This window comes from Grampus griseus, assembly GCF_964374135.1.
Source record: "Grampus griseus genome assembly, chromosome: 11".
Taxonomy (NCBI): Eukaryota; Metazoa; Chordata; class Mammalia; order Artiodactyla; family Delphinidae; genus Grampus; species Grampus griseus.
In genome coordinates, this window is record NC_139005.1 from 94,487,230 (window position 1) to 94,503,638 (window position 16,409).

A 16,409-nucleotide genomic window follows, 5' to 3' on the forward strand; every position below is an offset into this window, starting at 1 on the left:
CTAAAAACAGGTCATTTTTTCCCCCCACCAAATATAGTAAATTCCATCAAATATGTGCTGAGCCAGACTATTTTATCAAGTTCCTTGGGCATACAAACTGATTCATGCTTGTCTGCCCCTAGCATCTAGCTGGATGGGCATTCCTCATTCAGTAGATGCTTACTGAGTAGCAGTTCCCTGGTCGCCATGTGGAATTCAAACGTTATTAGCAAGGTAGGTCTCTGACTAAAAGGCACTAACGTGGGGAAAGGAAGATGTGAACACAGTACACTGAGCAAAATGGCTCCAGACAGGGAAAGGTGGTTTTCAGGTGGTAAAAGCTCAAAGAAGTTTCATAGAAGAAATGGCACTTGAACTCGGCCCAGGAAGACAGGTAAATTTCAGTTTGTGAATTCAGAAGGAAAAAACAGGCCGTGCCTATGTGGAATGGTGCCAGGGTGAGGAGGTGCAATTTGTGGAATGTGGGCATCGTCAGAGAGAGTAGTGGAAGATGAGACTAGAAGAGTCAGTTGGTCCCAGGTTGTGGAGCATCTTGATCAAACTTCAGTCCAGAGAGTTTAGCTTTATTCTTGTACACTAAGAAACTATCCACTGCCTTCCATACAGCAGTGATATAATCAAAAGTGTGCTTTAGAAAACTCACTGCAGCCGGGAATGTTCAGCATGGATTGGAGATACAAAGCAAGTACAGGGTGTTATTGCCTTGTCTGAAGATACAGGAAGGCCCTTCTCTGTCACTAGGAATGGCAAGAGGGTATCTTTGAGAGATGCTGAGGGGGTGAGATTTAGCAAATACACCAACCAGGCAAAACAGAAGAGATGACTAAGACGGGTGTGATACAGTTTACCAAGGCAGGCAGCTGGGTAGAGAGCTAGTTTGTGGGGAAGCATGGTGAACTCTCCTCTGGGGCACTTGGAGCTTGGGGTGTTAATAGAGCATGCATATGCAGCTGTGATTGATGAGACACTCTCTTTCTCAGAGTCAGCCCTTGGAGGTGCTGCTGCTTCACATTATGCAAATCCCACTTGGGGCCCGGGAGCCTCCTCCAACAACGGCGCCTCCCCCAACCCTATTCACATCTGGGACAAGGTGATTGTAGACGGGTCTGACATGGAAGAGTGGCCTTGCATTGCCAGCAAAGACACTGAGTCTTCTTCCGAAAACACCACCGATAACAACAGTGCCTCGAACCCTGGCTCTGAGAAGAGCACTCTGCCAGGAAGCACCACTAGTAACAAAGGAAAAGGGAGCCAGTGCCAGTCTGCAAGTTCTGGGAACGAATGTAATCTTGGGGTCTGGAAATCTGACCCTAAGGCTAAATCTGTTCAATCTTCCAACTCTACTACAGAAAGCAACAATGGACTAGGGAATTGGAGGAGTGTGAGCGGTCAGGATAGAATTGGACCTGGCTCTGGCTTCAGCAACTTTAACCCAAATAGCAACCCATCTGCCTGGCCAGCGCTGGTCCAAGAAGGAAATTCTAGGAAAGGGGCATTGGAAACGGATACTAGTAATTCCAGTGCACAGGTTAGCACAGTAGGTCAGGCATCCAGGGAACAGCAGTCAAAGATGGAAAATGCGGGTGTTAATTTTGTTGTCTCTGGCAGAGAACAGGCTCAAATTCATAACACTGATGGACCAAAAAATGGAAACACTAACTCCTTGAACTTAAGTTCACCAAACCCCATGGAGAATAAGGGAATGCCCTTCGGAATGGGCTTGGGGAACGCCTCCAGGAGCACTGATGCCCCTTCACAAAGCACTGGAGATCGAAAGACTGGGAGTGTTGGATCTTGGAGTGCAGCTAGGGGGCCTTCTGGAACTGACACAGCCTCTGGACAGAGCAATTCTGGAAACAATGGGAACAATGGAAAGGATAGAGAGGACTCCTGGAAAGGAGCTCCTGTTCAGAAATCAACCGGGTCAAAAAATGACTCTTGGGACAACAATAACAGGTCTACGGGTGGGTCCTGGAACTTTGGCCCTCAGGACTCTAATGACAACAAATGGGGTGAAGGGAACAAAATGACATCTGGGGTCTCTCAGGGAGAATGGAAACAGCCGACTGGGTCTGATGAGTTGAAAATTGGAGAATGGAGTGGTCCAAACCAACCAAATTCTAGCACTGGAGCATGGGACAATCAAAAGGGCCACCCCCTCCCTGAAAACCAAGGCAATGCCCAGGCTCCCTGTTGGGGAAGATCTTCCAGCTCCACGGGAAGTGAAGTTGGAGGTCAAAGCACTGGAAGCAACCACAAAGCAGGAAGTAGTGACAGTCATAATTCTGGCCGTCGGTCGTACAGGCCCACACATCCTGATTGTCAGGCTGTCTTGCAGACTCTTTTGAGCCGAACTGATTTGGACCCCAGGGTGCTCTCAAACACTGGCTGGGGCCAAACTCAAATTAAGCAGGACACAGTGTGGGATATTGAAGAGGTGCCAAGGCCCGAGGGGAAATCTGACAAAGGAACTGAGGGGTGGGAGAGCGCTGCCACACAGACCAAGAACTCAGGGGGCTGGGGAGATGCACCCAGCCAAAGCAATCAAATGAAGTCTGGATGGGGGGAGCTCTCAGCCTCTACAGAATGGAAAGACCCCAAGAACACAGGAGGCTGGAATGACTATAAGAACAACAACTCTTCCAGTTGGGGAGGAGGACGACCAGATGAAAAGACATCTTCCTCTTGGAATGAGAATTCCAACAAGGAGCAGGGGTGGGGAGGTGGACGCCAGCCCAATCAAGGATGGACTTCTGGAAAGAATGGTTGGGGAGAGGAGGTCGATCAGGCGAAAACTAGCAATTGGGAAAGTTCTGCCAGTAAACCTGTGTCTGGGTGGGGTGAAGGAGGGCAGAATGAAATCGGAACTTGGGGGAACGGTGGGAATGCAAGCCTAGCTTCAAAAGGCGGGTGGGAAGATTGCAAAAGATCTACAGCCTGGACAGAGACAGGCAGACAACCCAGTTCCTGGAACAAACAGCACCAACAGCAGCAGCAGGCACAGCAGCCACCGCCACCACAACCAGAGACTTCTGGTTCATGGGGAGGCCCAGCCCCACCACCTCCAGGCAATGGACGACCTTCCAGTTCCAACTGGAGCAGCGGGCCGCAGCCAGTGAACCCGAAGGATGAGGAACCCAGTGGTTGGGAAGAGCCGTCCCCACAGTCGATTAGTCGGAAGATGGACATTGATGATGGCACTTCGGCGTGGGGAGACCCTAACAGTTACAACTACAAGAATGTGAATCTGTGGGATAAGAATTCCCAAGGGGGCCCAGCACCTCGAGAACCAAACCTGCCTACCCCGATGACTGCTAAATCAGCATCAGGTAGGCGATGGCTTTTTCTCACAGGTTTGGGTGAAGAAAAGAAATCCTAAACCAAGGCATTTTTATTAAGATGCATTTATTTAACTAAGCTTTGTTCTGGGAACCTTTCCTACGTTAACTCTAGGCTGTTGTTAACAGAGACTCTCTTTTTATAAAATGGTAGTGATAACAGATGCTGGTAGTACATTTTAATGTTCTTTCTTGGCAAAAGGAAAAAGTAGGCATTCCTGGGTTAGTCTCTCCAGTTTTTTTTTTCGTTTTGGTAATTGTATTGGTCTGCAGAATCCAAAAGATTTATATCTTGCTAAACAAACTGTGCTCTAGATTTAAAAATAAAGAATTAAAATAGGAGCAGAAATAGACCTGACTTCCATTCTGGTTCTGCCTGTGGACACATCCTCTGTGTTTCTCTTGCCCCGGCGACGGGAAGTAGTCTGTGTTGTTCTTGCAGAGGCCATCAGAAAATGCTGTAGCAAAGCTGGGATCTGGAAGGTTTCCATCGCTTTCCAGGTGATTTTTAACAGTTAACCTCTGGAAGTGGAGTACTTCTTTGTGTGGAGATCATTATCTCATGATAATCAGTTGTCCAGAATTAAACTTTCTTCCCTCTTTATTTGAGTAGGAAACATCATACCTGGTAAATTAAAAATAGTGCTGGTGAAAATTTTTAAAAAGGTGGGGCGGGGGTGGGAGGAGCGTGGGATTTTGAACTCTTTAAAAAAAAAAAAAGTAGTGCTGGTAATCATTCTTAGTTTGGCATTGTCAACTTGAATGTCCTCATATAGTTCAACAAATTAAGAGGATGCACCATTCAAGTGTTTGTTTTTTTTAGTTAAAATTAGTCATAATATTTAATTTTCCACTTTCCAGAGTAAGCTTAGTATTCAGTGAATCCAGTTATGGACACTTAGAAAATGATTACTTTTAATTAGTTCTTCTCTTGAAATATTGAAAAGAATGAGGAAGGAAATGAAGATTGCTCATTAGTTCCCTACCTAGAACATGTAAAAATTTTTATTCATATAGGAAAAAACCTTCAAACTGTACAGAAAAGCAAAAGGTAATAAGTAAAAGAATCTTAGCCCCAGGGTCTCTCCCTGCAGGTCTTAGAATTTTGTGTGCCATTCAAAAATTTCGTTCATACCTATAGCAAAATATATCTATCCTTTAAAATTTTTACACGGAAGGGATTGTACTATATACACTGTTCTTCACCTTGCTTTTTTCATTATTCTTAAAAACTTTCCACGTTAGCATGTACATTTCTGTCTTTTAATTGCTTCGTGTATAGTATTCATTTGATGGGCAACTCACGATTGGTCTCACTGGTCCCTTTTTGGTAGATATTTAGGTTGCTTCCAAATGTTATCTGACAGTGGGCATTGTTGTACATGTAATTTCATCTACCTTTACAAGTATATCTGTGGTATAATTTCCTGGCAGTGGAATTACTGGGCAAAAAGTTAAAGTGACAATGCCAAGTGCCCTCCATGAAGGTGGTACCTATTTCTATTTCCACCAACAGAATTCAGGAGTGCCTGTTCCTCCTACCTTCACCCCCAGTGGATACTATGGTGTTCATTGAACAAATCATTCTTAGAGATACATGTCCTTTCTTTACAGTCTGGAGCAAAAGCACACCACCTGCTCCAGATAATGGTACTTCAGCTTGGGGTGAGCCAAATGAAAGCAGTCCTGGGTGGGGTGAAATGGATGACACAGGAGCATCGACCACAGGCTGGGGGACCACACCCTCCAGTGCTCCAAATGCCATGAAACCTAGTAAGTATACGGCATTATTTTTGAGGGAGTCTCTATTATAACTTTGGGGGTCACACATTTTGGTGAGGGCTGTTGTTAAACTGTTGTTTCAGTGAGATTCAGGACCTTGAACCTTTAATAAATGGTTAGCAGCAAATGCTGGGGACTTGGCATAAGTAAAAATGCTTACAGTGAACTAAAAGTCATGTTAGTTTTGTTGATTTCGTTTTAACTTAGGTGTAGTGTCTGGCCAGAACTGAAATTTTCATGTGGTGCTTTTTTTTTGCTCAGTAACTTAAATATTGCTCATTAGATCTATTTTGCGTCTCTGCTCTCACGTTGGTATAATTTTTTTTTAAACTCCTGGCTTTTAACGTGGAACAAGGTCTCTGCTGCCCAGTGACTTCATCCTTCCGTTCCTTCCTTTCCCCTTTGTCTCTCTTCTCATACGTCCACCCACGTAAGCACATTTAAGGTTTCTTGAACCCAACAAAGATTTCTTCATTTGAATTTGTACACAAAGCACGTCACATTTATTCACGATCATTGAGAATCTGAGCTATACGAGATCCAGCTGGCAATGTGCAGTCAGAGTAATTTGCAAACTTTGTAAGTGGGTGCTGCGGGACGCCCCACTGGGTGGTGCTCAATTGAAAAATTCAGTTTCGAGTATCTGTTTTCACTTGTTTATAGTTTTCTTAAAGAGTATTCCAACATCCCTTTTCTACCATATTGCAGACTTAAGGAATTGTCTTTTGATTAAAAAATGTGGTCAGACTGAATACTCAAAATTTGAACAAGAATAAAAAAATTCTGCTGTCAAGTTTATTTTATGGTATGTATGATTCTCACCATGCCACAGGAAGGAATATCATCTTAGCTGTCTGTATTCTAGAAACTCACTCTTGTTCCTATGTAACTTGACTGCATTTTAAAAATTACGAATCTCCTTCACTTCATAGAAATAGCTTTATAAAGAATTTGATTTCGTCTTGATTTTCATTGCAAAATTGGTTGTATCATCATGGGAAATACCATCCTGTAGACTTGGACTAGATCCAAAATGCTGTTGGAAGGCATTAAGCAGACCCTTGGCACAAGGAGGTACTTCAGCAGTGCTTTCAGGATTTTTATGTGTCTTTCCCAACTTCAGGATCATCTTTTGTCCATCACAAAAGACTCACTTTTCTCCAGATTTTAAAAAGTCTTCTACTCTTCAGGATCATCTATATCTGCAGTTAAAGCTGTAGTTATATTTACTCCTTCTCTGGGTAATTTCAGTGTGTAATAGAGGAAGGGGCTAGATCATCACAGCCTACCAAATTGATGCTGATAGTTAACCTGTGATCTTGTCTAGACTGCAGATACCTTATATCTGGTGTGGGCTCTGTGACTAAAAATCGGAGCTTTCTAATCTTTCTCCAAGAAGTCATTTGTTAAAAGTTCAGCTCCTTTCTCTAGAAGAAGGGTTACGTGGATGTCGTCCTTCTTTGAAGGGGTCAGTATGTCACTTATGTTGGGTCTTTAATTCCTGTTGCTTGTCAGGATGTATAAAGCCTGTGTTTACAATAATAGTGGATAACCTCCTATGCAGAAGAAATGGTCCTGGTTATCAATGGCATTTCCAGCAGCAGAGGGGATAGCCCCCAAGCCCTGCCTCTTGCTGCCCAGTCACAGAGCCCCTGCAACGGGGGCTCAGTGAACCCCATGGAGGTTCCATCAGGTTCCCCATGGCGTTGCTGGGAGATGATGCCACAGTCTGAGGAAATCAACTGCCTTGCACCCTGTGTACTTGATGGGTGCCTGCGTGGCATCATAGGCCTGGTCCTAGGGCATGGCAGCAGTCATTCAAGGAAAGGCCTGGAAGAGACACCTTTCTGGCTCTAGACTTCACATGAAGCTATCTAAATCAAATAACTACCCCTTCATAAAGGTCCTGTCATTCGGTAAATTGAAGGTGTGGATGGAGCTTCTAGGCAGGATAGTGTATTTCCCTTCTTCCATCATTGTATAGAGTATCATTACCACAAAGTGTATCCATCAGTTCCATACATTTTCAGAAGGAGATTAAGGATTATCCCAATCTCCAAATTAAAGATCTTTGTTTAAAGGGGGATGTTGGTGAAATTTGACCCTGGATACTGATGACGTCCTATTTCGTCGAATATTAGAGCCCTGATTTCCCTCTGTCTTTGTTCTGTTTTCCTTGTTCCCTGTCTACCACATTTCCTCTGTCTGTCTTTTAAAAGCCATTGCTTATACATTGTCTTTGCCTAGGATCTTTTTAGTACCTAATCCATTTCAAGTGTGTAAGTAAATCCAGTAACTTTCAAATTTTCATGGCTATATGTGAATTTCTCTTCTTTCACCATAATTTTGATACTCAAAATCTAATACAGTTTTCTTTTTTCATCCATTTTGCATGTTCTTTTCTTCACCCCAAGCAAGGTAGACAGTTGTTCTTTACCATACCTCATATTTGTAAAGTCCATTATAAAGTTCACCACATACTTTTAGGAGGGTAAAACTAAAGAATGCAGTAAAACATCCTCATTAAGAGGAACAGATTTCTCTAAATTGAGATGTGAAATTTCTTATAAGTAACGACAGCTTCTTTTCAATTGGGGGATTTCTGTCAACTTTGTATAAAGGGGGAAAAAATCATTGAACCAGAGGCCAGGAAATCTTGATTTGTGGTTTATTGACTTACTCTGTATCGTTGACCCTTTTTGGATTTCCATTTCTGCTCTGAAAAGTTCGAATGATGTTTGCCTTGCCGTACAGGTAGACTAGACACAATTACAAATACACTAAAATGTTGCATTTACGGGGAGTGGTTGTTGCGGTTATCATTATATATAGCTTATTGTTATATATACCTATATATTGTTATATATAGCGTACAGTTGGTTCATTCTTCTCTTAAAGATTCCAAATCTATGCAAGACGGCTGGGGGGAGAGTGACGGGCCCGTGACAGGAACCCGCCATCCCAGCTGGGAAGAGGAGGAGGATGGAGGAGTCTGGAACACCGCCGGCTCTCAGGGAAGTGCTTCCTCCCACAGTTCGGCAAGCTGGGGCCAAGGAGGAAAGAAACAGATGAAGGTAGCCCGCTTTAGAGATGTCTGGGCTTGCTTATTCTTTCTTAGAGGGCAGAACTGAGAATGTTTTCATGGACGAAGCCAGGCAGCTAGGGTCCCTGAGGTCCTCAGTGAGAGGGGAGGTATTTTCTTCAGAACAAGTAACTACTTCCTCTTTACCCCTCATCTTCCTTCCCCATGACCTTGAAATCTCCAGTGACAAAACTCTTGCTGTGGGTAAGATGGAATTTTCAAAGAAACGAAATTTTCCTCACTTTGGCTTCCATGTTAGAATAATTCTTTGGAAGCTGTCACGGCACACCTTATAAATGTTTTACGCTTTTGCGTTCTAAAGCCAAGTCAGTCCTTAGAGTAAATCCCCAGGAATGTGTAAAAGAGAAACCACAGTAATATGGTTTCTCCAACAGCAATCATCGCAACTCACTTTTATCTCGTTTGGGAAACTCCAAGGCCCAGGACCCTTTTCTCAACAAAATGAGGTGCCAGTGCATAACCCTGCGTTAGCAACTAGATGACTTATCTACATCCTGTACCAGTTGTGTTCTACACTTGTTACTTTCTGTATCTTAGAACAACTTAGTTTCTCCTTTGATTTGCATAATTTGATGAGGACTTTGGTTTTCAATCTAGAACCTGAACGACTCTCAGTAGAAGCCCTCTTTTTTCATTCCAGCCTCTCATTCCACAGATACATTGAGGGACATAGGAAGTGGGCAGCCATGTATTTAATTTGAGGATGGGAGCCTTGCTGCCCTAAGAAACGCTTCACAACTAAAAATCCTGGTTTTCAAATACCGGGTGCCATGTTAGAAGGTCTTCAGTGGCCAGGGGCTCTACCTTCATCCCCTTTGCCTGTGGGATTTTGTTCTGAATAGGATTACTCTCTTTTAGGCCTGAGAATACAGGTTGTTTCTGTTAGAGACGTTTTGTTTAAGCAGTCATTTACAGTTTTCCCTCTTAAAGGACTTTTATTACTCCAGTCACAAAAGAAATTATTCAGTAAACTTGCCAGCATTTTTAGTACATTCATGTTGTCTAGTCTGCTGTGGCTTTCTTTTTGTTATTTACAAATTAACAATAAGACCAAATTACAAGATAGTTCAGGAGACTGTTGAGGAAGCAACTGAGTGAAAGGTACTAGCCCACTCAGGGAACCACCAAGATTTAATGAAGTTAATTGGGAATTAAATATTTCTGCTCCATGACTGATGATTCTGACCTTTCATACTGAGGGCCTCTTTGTGTGTGTGATCAAATGCAGCTGACATAAAATTTACCATCTTAACCAATTTTAAGTGTATGGATCAGTCGCATTAAGTACATTCACATTGTTGTGCTGTCATCACTAACATCTGTCCACAAAGTAACTACCACTTCTCTCCTCCTTCCACTGAGGGTTTTTTTGACCTTCAAACTAAGTACCTTAACACTTGCAAGAATAATAAAATTGATCTGACCAATACCATCAGAACACAAATAGAATCTTTACCCGGAGAATGCACACGTGCACAAAGCCCCATCACCTGCCCCCACAAGGTCCCTGCCACAGTTCCACTCACCTTCTACGTAGAAATAAAAGTGGGACTGATGACTGGTGCCTTGTTCAGTGCAGAAACTAGTTTGTCCCATTAAGAAACAAGCAGAAGCCTACATCCGCCACCTTTGCACTGAAAACTAACTGCCCTCATAGTAACGGCTATGCGGTGAGCTTGATGATGGCGTCTTCTGCTAGGCTTCTTTCCCATTGGGGAGCCACATCTTTCCACTATGAAAACAAGCAGATGAAAGTGCTGCGTGGATGAGTTCCTCATTGTATCCACACAGAGAATAATGACTAGTTTAAATGGGCTCCTTTCCAAATAACATGCACTAGCATCAAACTCCTTTTCTTCACTCCTAATACAAACCGGCTTGGGTTACAAGGAGATAGTAAGAGAGAAAATACTAGCATGCAAACATTATGTTTTAGAAAACCTGCTACTGACCTTCTATTTGTAGGGTAAAAACACTAGCTGACCATATATTTTTCCAGTTACTTCTAATTCAGTGCAACGAATAAAGTAAGAATGAAAACATAGATGTAATAACTAAAGCGTAGTACTTTTTTAGGCTAACAGATAACATATTAAAATAACTATAGTTAAAGAGGAATAGTTAGGGTTCAAAAAGGTAAACTCTTGGTTTTGCATTTTTAGTCAGTACTTATGCAACTCAGGAAGTTGAAATAAAATAAATTACTTGATTCTGAGGTTACATATTTCATTTCTCTAGTGCTCACTAAAAGGAGGAAACAGTGATTCATGGATGAATCCCCTTGCCAAACAGTTTTCAAATATGGGATTGCTGGTAAGTTTTACTTTTTCATATGTGTAATGTATCCCAACTTTTACATTTAGTACAAATTTTAAGACCACTGCCACATATAGTACAAAAGTACAGATTTAGAAACTGGTTAAGCAGTATTCCTGATTTGGATTAGGCAGTATTTGTTCTCTATTCTTTTTTTCTTAACGAAATACTCCAGTATTTAAAGGGTACAGCTTTTGTATTTTTAGTCCTTGTATCCTTTTCCTTAGGCAGTTAGGGAAGAAAAAGCCAAGTACTTAAAATTTATATAATTTTTGCTGAGTACTGTAGCAGTTTTAATATTATAATTTTTAAAAAGACAGCAACTGCAGAATAACTAGGGAAACTATTTGTGATTAATTATATAGGCAGTTCTTGTAGAATTTCTAATTTTTTGATCTCTCGGGAACATTATGGGGACACCCTGTCCTGGTTGCCAAAAGACAAATGACTTGGCTGCACATTTCAAGATCTGATGACTTGACAAGTCACAAGAAGAAGTTGTCATCATTTGGCTGCCGCTCTTGGAATTTGATCCTGAGCCGACTGGAACTTGAGCACAGGGGTTTAATTCTCCAAGCAGCTGTTTAGCTGTTCCTCTGCCCATAGATTTACTGAAGCTAATTTGATGTGAAAATCGAATTTAGGAATATAGACACCAACAGCAATCAAAATTAGTCAGATTTTTGTTTTTAATATTTATTTCTTTATTTGGCTGCACCAGGTCTTAGTTGCGGCTTGCGGAATTTTTAGTTGCGGCATGCAGGCTCTAGTTCCCTGACCAGGGATCGAACCTGGGTCCCCTGCATTGGGGGCGCAGAGTCTTAACCACTGGACCACCTGGGAAGTCCCAAAATTAGTCATATTAAAAATGTTACTGGGGGCTTCCCTGGTGGCACAGTGGTTGAGAGTCCGCCTGACGATGCAGGGGACTCGGGTTCGTGCCCCGGTCCGGGAGAATCCCACATGCCACGGAGTGGCTGGGCCCGTGAGCCATGGCCGCTGAGCCTGCGTGTCCGGAGCCTGTGCTCCGCAACGGGAGAGGCCACAACAGTGAGAGGCCCGCATACTGCAAAAAAAAAAAAAAGGAAAAAAGAAATGTTACTGGGACTTCCCTGTGGGGGAAGGGAAGTGGTTAAGATCCACTGCCAACGCAGGGCACACAGGTTCGAGTCCTGGTCTGGGTGCTGCAGAGCAACTAAGCCCATGCGCCACAACTACTGAGCCTGTCTGTGCTCTAGAGCCCACAAGCCACAACTACTGAAGCCCATGTGCCTAGAGCCAGTGCTCCGCAATGAAGAGTAGCCCCCACTCGCCACAACTAGAGAAAGCCCGCGTGCAGCAACAAAGATGCAGTGCAGCCAAAAATAAATAAATAAATAAATATATATATATATATATATATATATATATAAATGTTACTGTCTTGGGACTTCCCGGGCGGTCCAGTGATTAGGACTTCGCGTTTCCACTGCAGGGGACACGGGTTCAATCCCTGGTCAGGGAACTAAGATCCCTCATGCCACTCAGCCAAAAAAAAAAGTTATTGTCTTCATTCCAGTTTAAGGTTCATTTCCAAGGACCTTGTATAGTCCTAGTAGTAAAGTAAGGTGTGGCTCACACATGAATAATGCCATTTCTCCTCTGATTCAGACGTTTAATTCAAGCCTTTAATCTTCCTTCACTCTTCTTTATTTTCAGAGTCAAACTGAAGATAATCCAAGTAGCAAAATGGATTTGTCTGTAGGTGTGTATCCCTCCACTGATACGAATGGAATATGTTGTTCATGACACCCTGTTGGGATCCCCTGCTCACTTTGAGTTGGAATGGGTGCAGTTCCTAGACACGTATTCCACACTCGCTCTGGGGAAGGCACCGTGCTTGACGTAAATGAGTAGTTTGTGCCACGTATAAAAACTTGAGACTTGGAGGCCACTGGGCAGCTGGGGAGACCGTGTGTTCCACATAAAGGAGTCAGCCTTTGCTCGGCCGTTCGCACTTGTTGTCGTGGACGAGTGTAGGCTCAGCTTTGCCAGGTCCTCCAGTGTTTTCAAGAGAGGCCAGAAATTCAGATATGCATTGACATCCTGATTTTTTTTTTTTAACGTCTTTATTGGAGTATAGTTGCTTTACAATGGTGTGTTAGCTTCTGCTGTTATAACGGAGTGAATCTGCTGTACATATACATATAGCCCCATATCTCCACCCTCTTGCGTCTCCCTCCCACCCTCCCTATCCCACCCCTCTAGGTAGTCACAAAGCACTGAGCTGATCTCCCTGCGCTATGCGGCCGCTTCCCACTAGCTGTCTCTTTTACGTTTGGTAGTGTATATGTGTCCATGCCAGTCTCTCACTTCGTCCCAGCTTACCCTTCCCCCTCCCCCTGTCCTCAAGTCTATTCTCTACATCTGCATCTTTATTCCTGTCCTGGACATCCTGATTTTTAAATAGTGGAAGCTAATCCAGATGTTTAAAAATGCTGTGTGTGGCCAAATAAAATATGTCTGTGGCCCTGCCAGAGTCAGCTCTCAGGTGGCCAGGTCTGTCTGCACTGGGATGTCCCATTATTGACCAACCCCCTCCTCTGCAAGTAGAGCAGATGCAGCATCAGCCCTTCATCTGTGGGACCTTCACAGTGATGCTGTTGCTCACCTGAAGGAACTTAAGAAGAATCAAACCGGGAAGAAAAGGAAACAATCCTAGGAGATAAGGGAAATAACCCCTGATCTGCGATCCTCTTAAATATGAGAGCAGCTAAAAAATGAGCTTCATGTCACTGTACCATAGCAAATTTATAGATATGTGAAAGAAAGTGGGAATAGCCATTGCACCTGGGAAATTACATTGTACCAGTAACATGGCACACCATCTCCTGCGTTCAGCATGAAGTTCTAAGTTTTAGGGCAACAACCATGCCTCTTTGCTCTTTTTATTCCTCATAATCGTGTTTCACAACCCCAGCTGTTTGTCTAGCAGATGCTAAAATATTAACAAGAGACACATCCTCTCACTGAGGACATTTGAATATATGAGCAAGATAATGTTCAAACATATCAATACCCGGTCTAAGAATTAGATTAGTTAGAGATTTTTTTACTAGGTTAGCCCTCAGGCTCTCTTTCAGTCTTCCATAGAAAACCGGCTACAGCTAATATATGTTGTGGGGTTTGGGGGGGATTGTTTGGTTTTGGTTTGTTTTTAAGGCATCCATATGTGTTCCAGGAAGGACCACCAGCAGCCTGAACCAGTAAAAAGCTCTTCTGGTCTTACACCTGCACCTCAGGGAGCGTAGTGGGACAGGTCACTCTTGGTCATGAGGGAGACATCGACTGTTAACATCCTCACTCCTTCTGTGTTACTTTTCAGGGAGCCTTCCGGATAAAAAATTTGATGTGGACAAGCGAGCAATGAATCTCGGGGATTTTAATGATATCATGCGGAAGGATCGATCTGGGTTCCGTCCACCTAATTCCAAAGACATGGGAACCACAGATAGTGGGCCTTATTTTGAGAAGGTGAGTTGAATCCTTGGTTTAAGATAATAATTCATGAGAACCACTTTGGTTCCCACTTGTCTTTTGATAATTAATTCCAGAAGGAAGCATAGAATTACTGAACTGAATGAGCGAGCAAAGCACAAACGCCACCTACTTTTGAATGGTGACATGAAAATAGCTGTTGTTGGCAGGTGATTAGGCAGCAGCTAGAACCATCTGTCTTTAGAATGTGAGTATTGCGAACAAGGTCTAAGTTTTGGGGAATTTATGAAGTTTGGAGGGGGGAAGTGATCTATTTATAGCGGGGGAAATGCACACTCAAAACACGTAGAAGAAATCCTAGAGGCAAATTTATTCTGAATTCTTTTTTCTGCTGTTGTGCAATTTACAAAAATAAATTTTTGGATCTTGTGCAAATAGTCTGTGTCTCCTAAGGCCTTGCCTTCTAGCTTTGTCGAGATGATCCAAAACTTTCTCCTTTGCTATTTCTAAGAGAGCTCTTTTGTCTTCTTTCTCCATTTCCATAATGATCTGTTTTTAGTTATGATGGTATACTTTTCAAATTCTCAACTACCTGCTTTAAACAAGTCATTTATACCTATCTGTTGGGATTTTTAACATTTCTAATGGAGGAGGTCATTCCTTGATTCAGAATACCAATTTGCAGTGTCCCTGGTCTTCAGAAGGCAGTTAAAACCAGAGTGTTTAGATCTGGCACATTTTTGACACCACAGTGCTGATCCAGACAGCAACATATCCGCAAGAAGACTACCGTGGCTTCTGTTTCGGCAGCCACGTAGTTAGAGCAATCAATACTAGATGCATGAAAATGAAGTGTCTGGCAATTTTTATCTTAGTGCAATGGACAGAATGTGTTAACTAACTTAGGATAAGAATCTATAGGAAAGAGGATGACAGATGGTGTCTGTTGGGCAAAGTATCATGACTATTATCAGATCCAAATTCTATCCTCGTTTACTGCTAATACACTCTAACCTTGTTTATTCCTGGTGTTTCTCTTTTCCCTTCTTGCATTCTGTTGCTTCACTAACCAACACTCACTGTGATTGGCTAACTACTACTACTTTTCAGCTGACTTTGCCTTTCTCCAATCAAGATGGGTGCCTTGGGGATGAGGCTCCCTGCTCTCCCTTCTCCCCTTCTCCCAGCTACAAGCTGTCTCCCTCTGGTTCCACACTACCCAACGTCAGCCTTGGAGCAATCGGCACAGGGCTCAACCCCCAAAACTTCGCTGCTAGACAAGTAAGGAGGCCTCTCAAATTTATAACTGCTTGGCTGTGGCCTCGCCTTGGCCCTGGTCTGCAGTTTATTGCATCATTTGTCTGTCTTGGGAAATTTGTTGATTACTGAATGCACAGAATGATATTAAGTATAGGCTTTAGCTCTTTCAGCCCATAGAACCCATCTCTCTTCATGTTTCTCAACATGGGTTTTATTTTAAATATGTTTCTTTTGTCTTCCCATTTTTGGTCATAAGTTTACGTTTAATAGTTAACTAATGACTGGCTTAGGAAAAGGTTAAAGAAGCTTACAGGTACCTTCTATCATCTAATTTAGCATCATATTTGCCATTTTTGAACGTTTGATTGAATGGCAAGACTACTTTTGAGGTCTTTTCAATCTAATAAAATTGCTAATTAGAAAGCAGCAGCAACACTAGTAAGATTAAATATTGGAGGGTTACAGCATCTTAAGAATCCAGTGTCCTTAAGTATCATATTACCCAGAGAAAGGTAACTTACATGTTAGATAATGAAGCTTTAAGAAGACCGATGTTGCCCAGCGTTTGATTCAGCCTGGAGCAGCGCCTTTCCTGGTGTTGGATCTGTCAGTCCTCCAAGGAAGGGCTGTGCAGCAGAAACAGGACTGGCAGGGCTGGCCTGATCATGCCGCCTCGCCTTTACAGGCCCAGGTGGACAGAGCAGGCCTCTGTCTGTCACCTTGCAGTAGCTCTGTTGTAGTTTTTGTGGAGAAAACCAGGAATTTGGGGACAATTCCTTTGTGACAGTGGCTCCAGTGATACTTTCCTGGCCTTAGCTCCATGACTACTTACTTGTCCTTCTGCTTTCATCTCTGAATGTCACAGAAGGACATTTAATTATTAGTTGCGTCCATTCTGTTTGCACGTGATGACTTTTCACATAGAAATGAAAGGATGGTATAAAACACCTCTTACGCTATAGTCCTCAAGACGCATATAGATCGTTCATATGCTTTCTAATTGTTGCCTTAGCACATTTTAAAAATGGACTATATTATATCCATGTGTTTAGATTGCTTAACTCTGGATTGAGAGTTATAGGTAGTTTTTTGTTTTCTTCCTTGATATTTCGCTCTTTTTCCTAATGTTTCCA

General features: G+C 42.8%; 1 protein-coding gene across 4 annotated transcripts in view; it reads left to right on the plus strand.

The window, feature by feature from the left end:
• Positions 1 to 16,409, plus strand: part of TNRC6B (trinucleotide repeat containing adaptor 6B) — a 247,967-nt gene that overhangs the window by 193,112 nt on the left and 38,446 nt on the right. For all 4 annotated transcript variants that reach the window (XM_082665487.1, XM_082665488.1, XM_082665489.1 and 1 more), the window contains 6 exons: positions 981 to 3,329; positions 4,953 to 5,111; positions 8,019 to 8,194; positions 10,462 to 10,536; positions 12,238 to 12,283; positions 13,904 to 14,052. In XM_082665487.1, the coding sequence (XP_082521613.1) occupies positions 981 to 3,329; positions 4,953 to 5,111; positions 8,019 to 8,194; positions 10,462 to 10,536; positions 12,238 to 12,283; positions 13,904 to 14,052 (2,954 nt within the window). The remainder of the gene's footprint in view (positions 1 to 980; positions 3,330 to 4,952; positions 5,112 to 8,018; positions 8,195 to 10,461; positions 10,537 to 12,237; positions 12,284 to 13,903; positions 14,053 to 16,409) is intronic.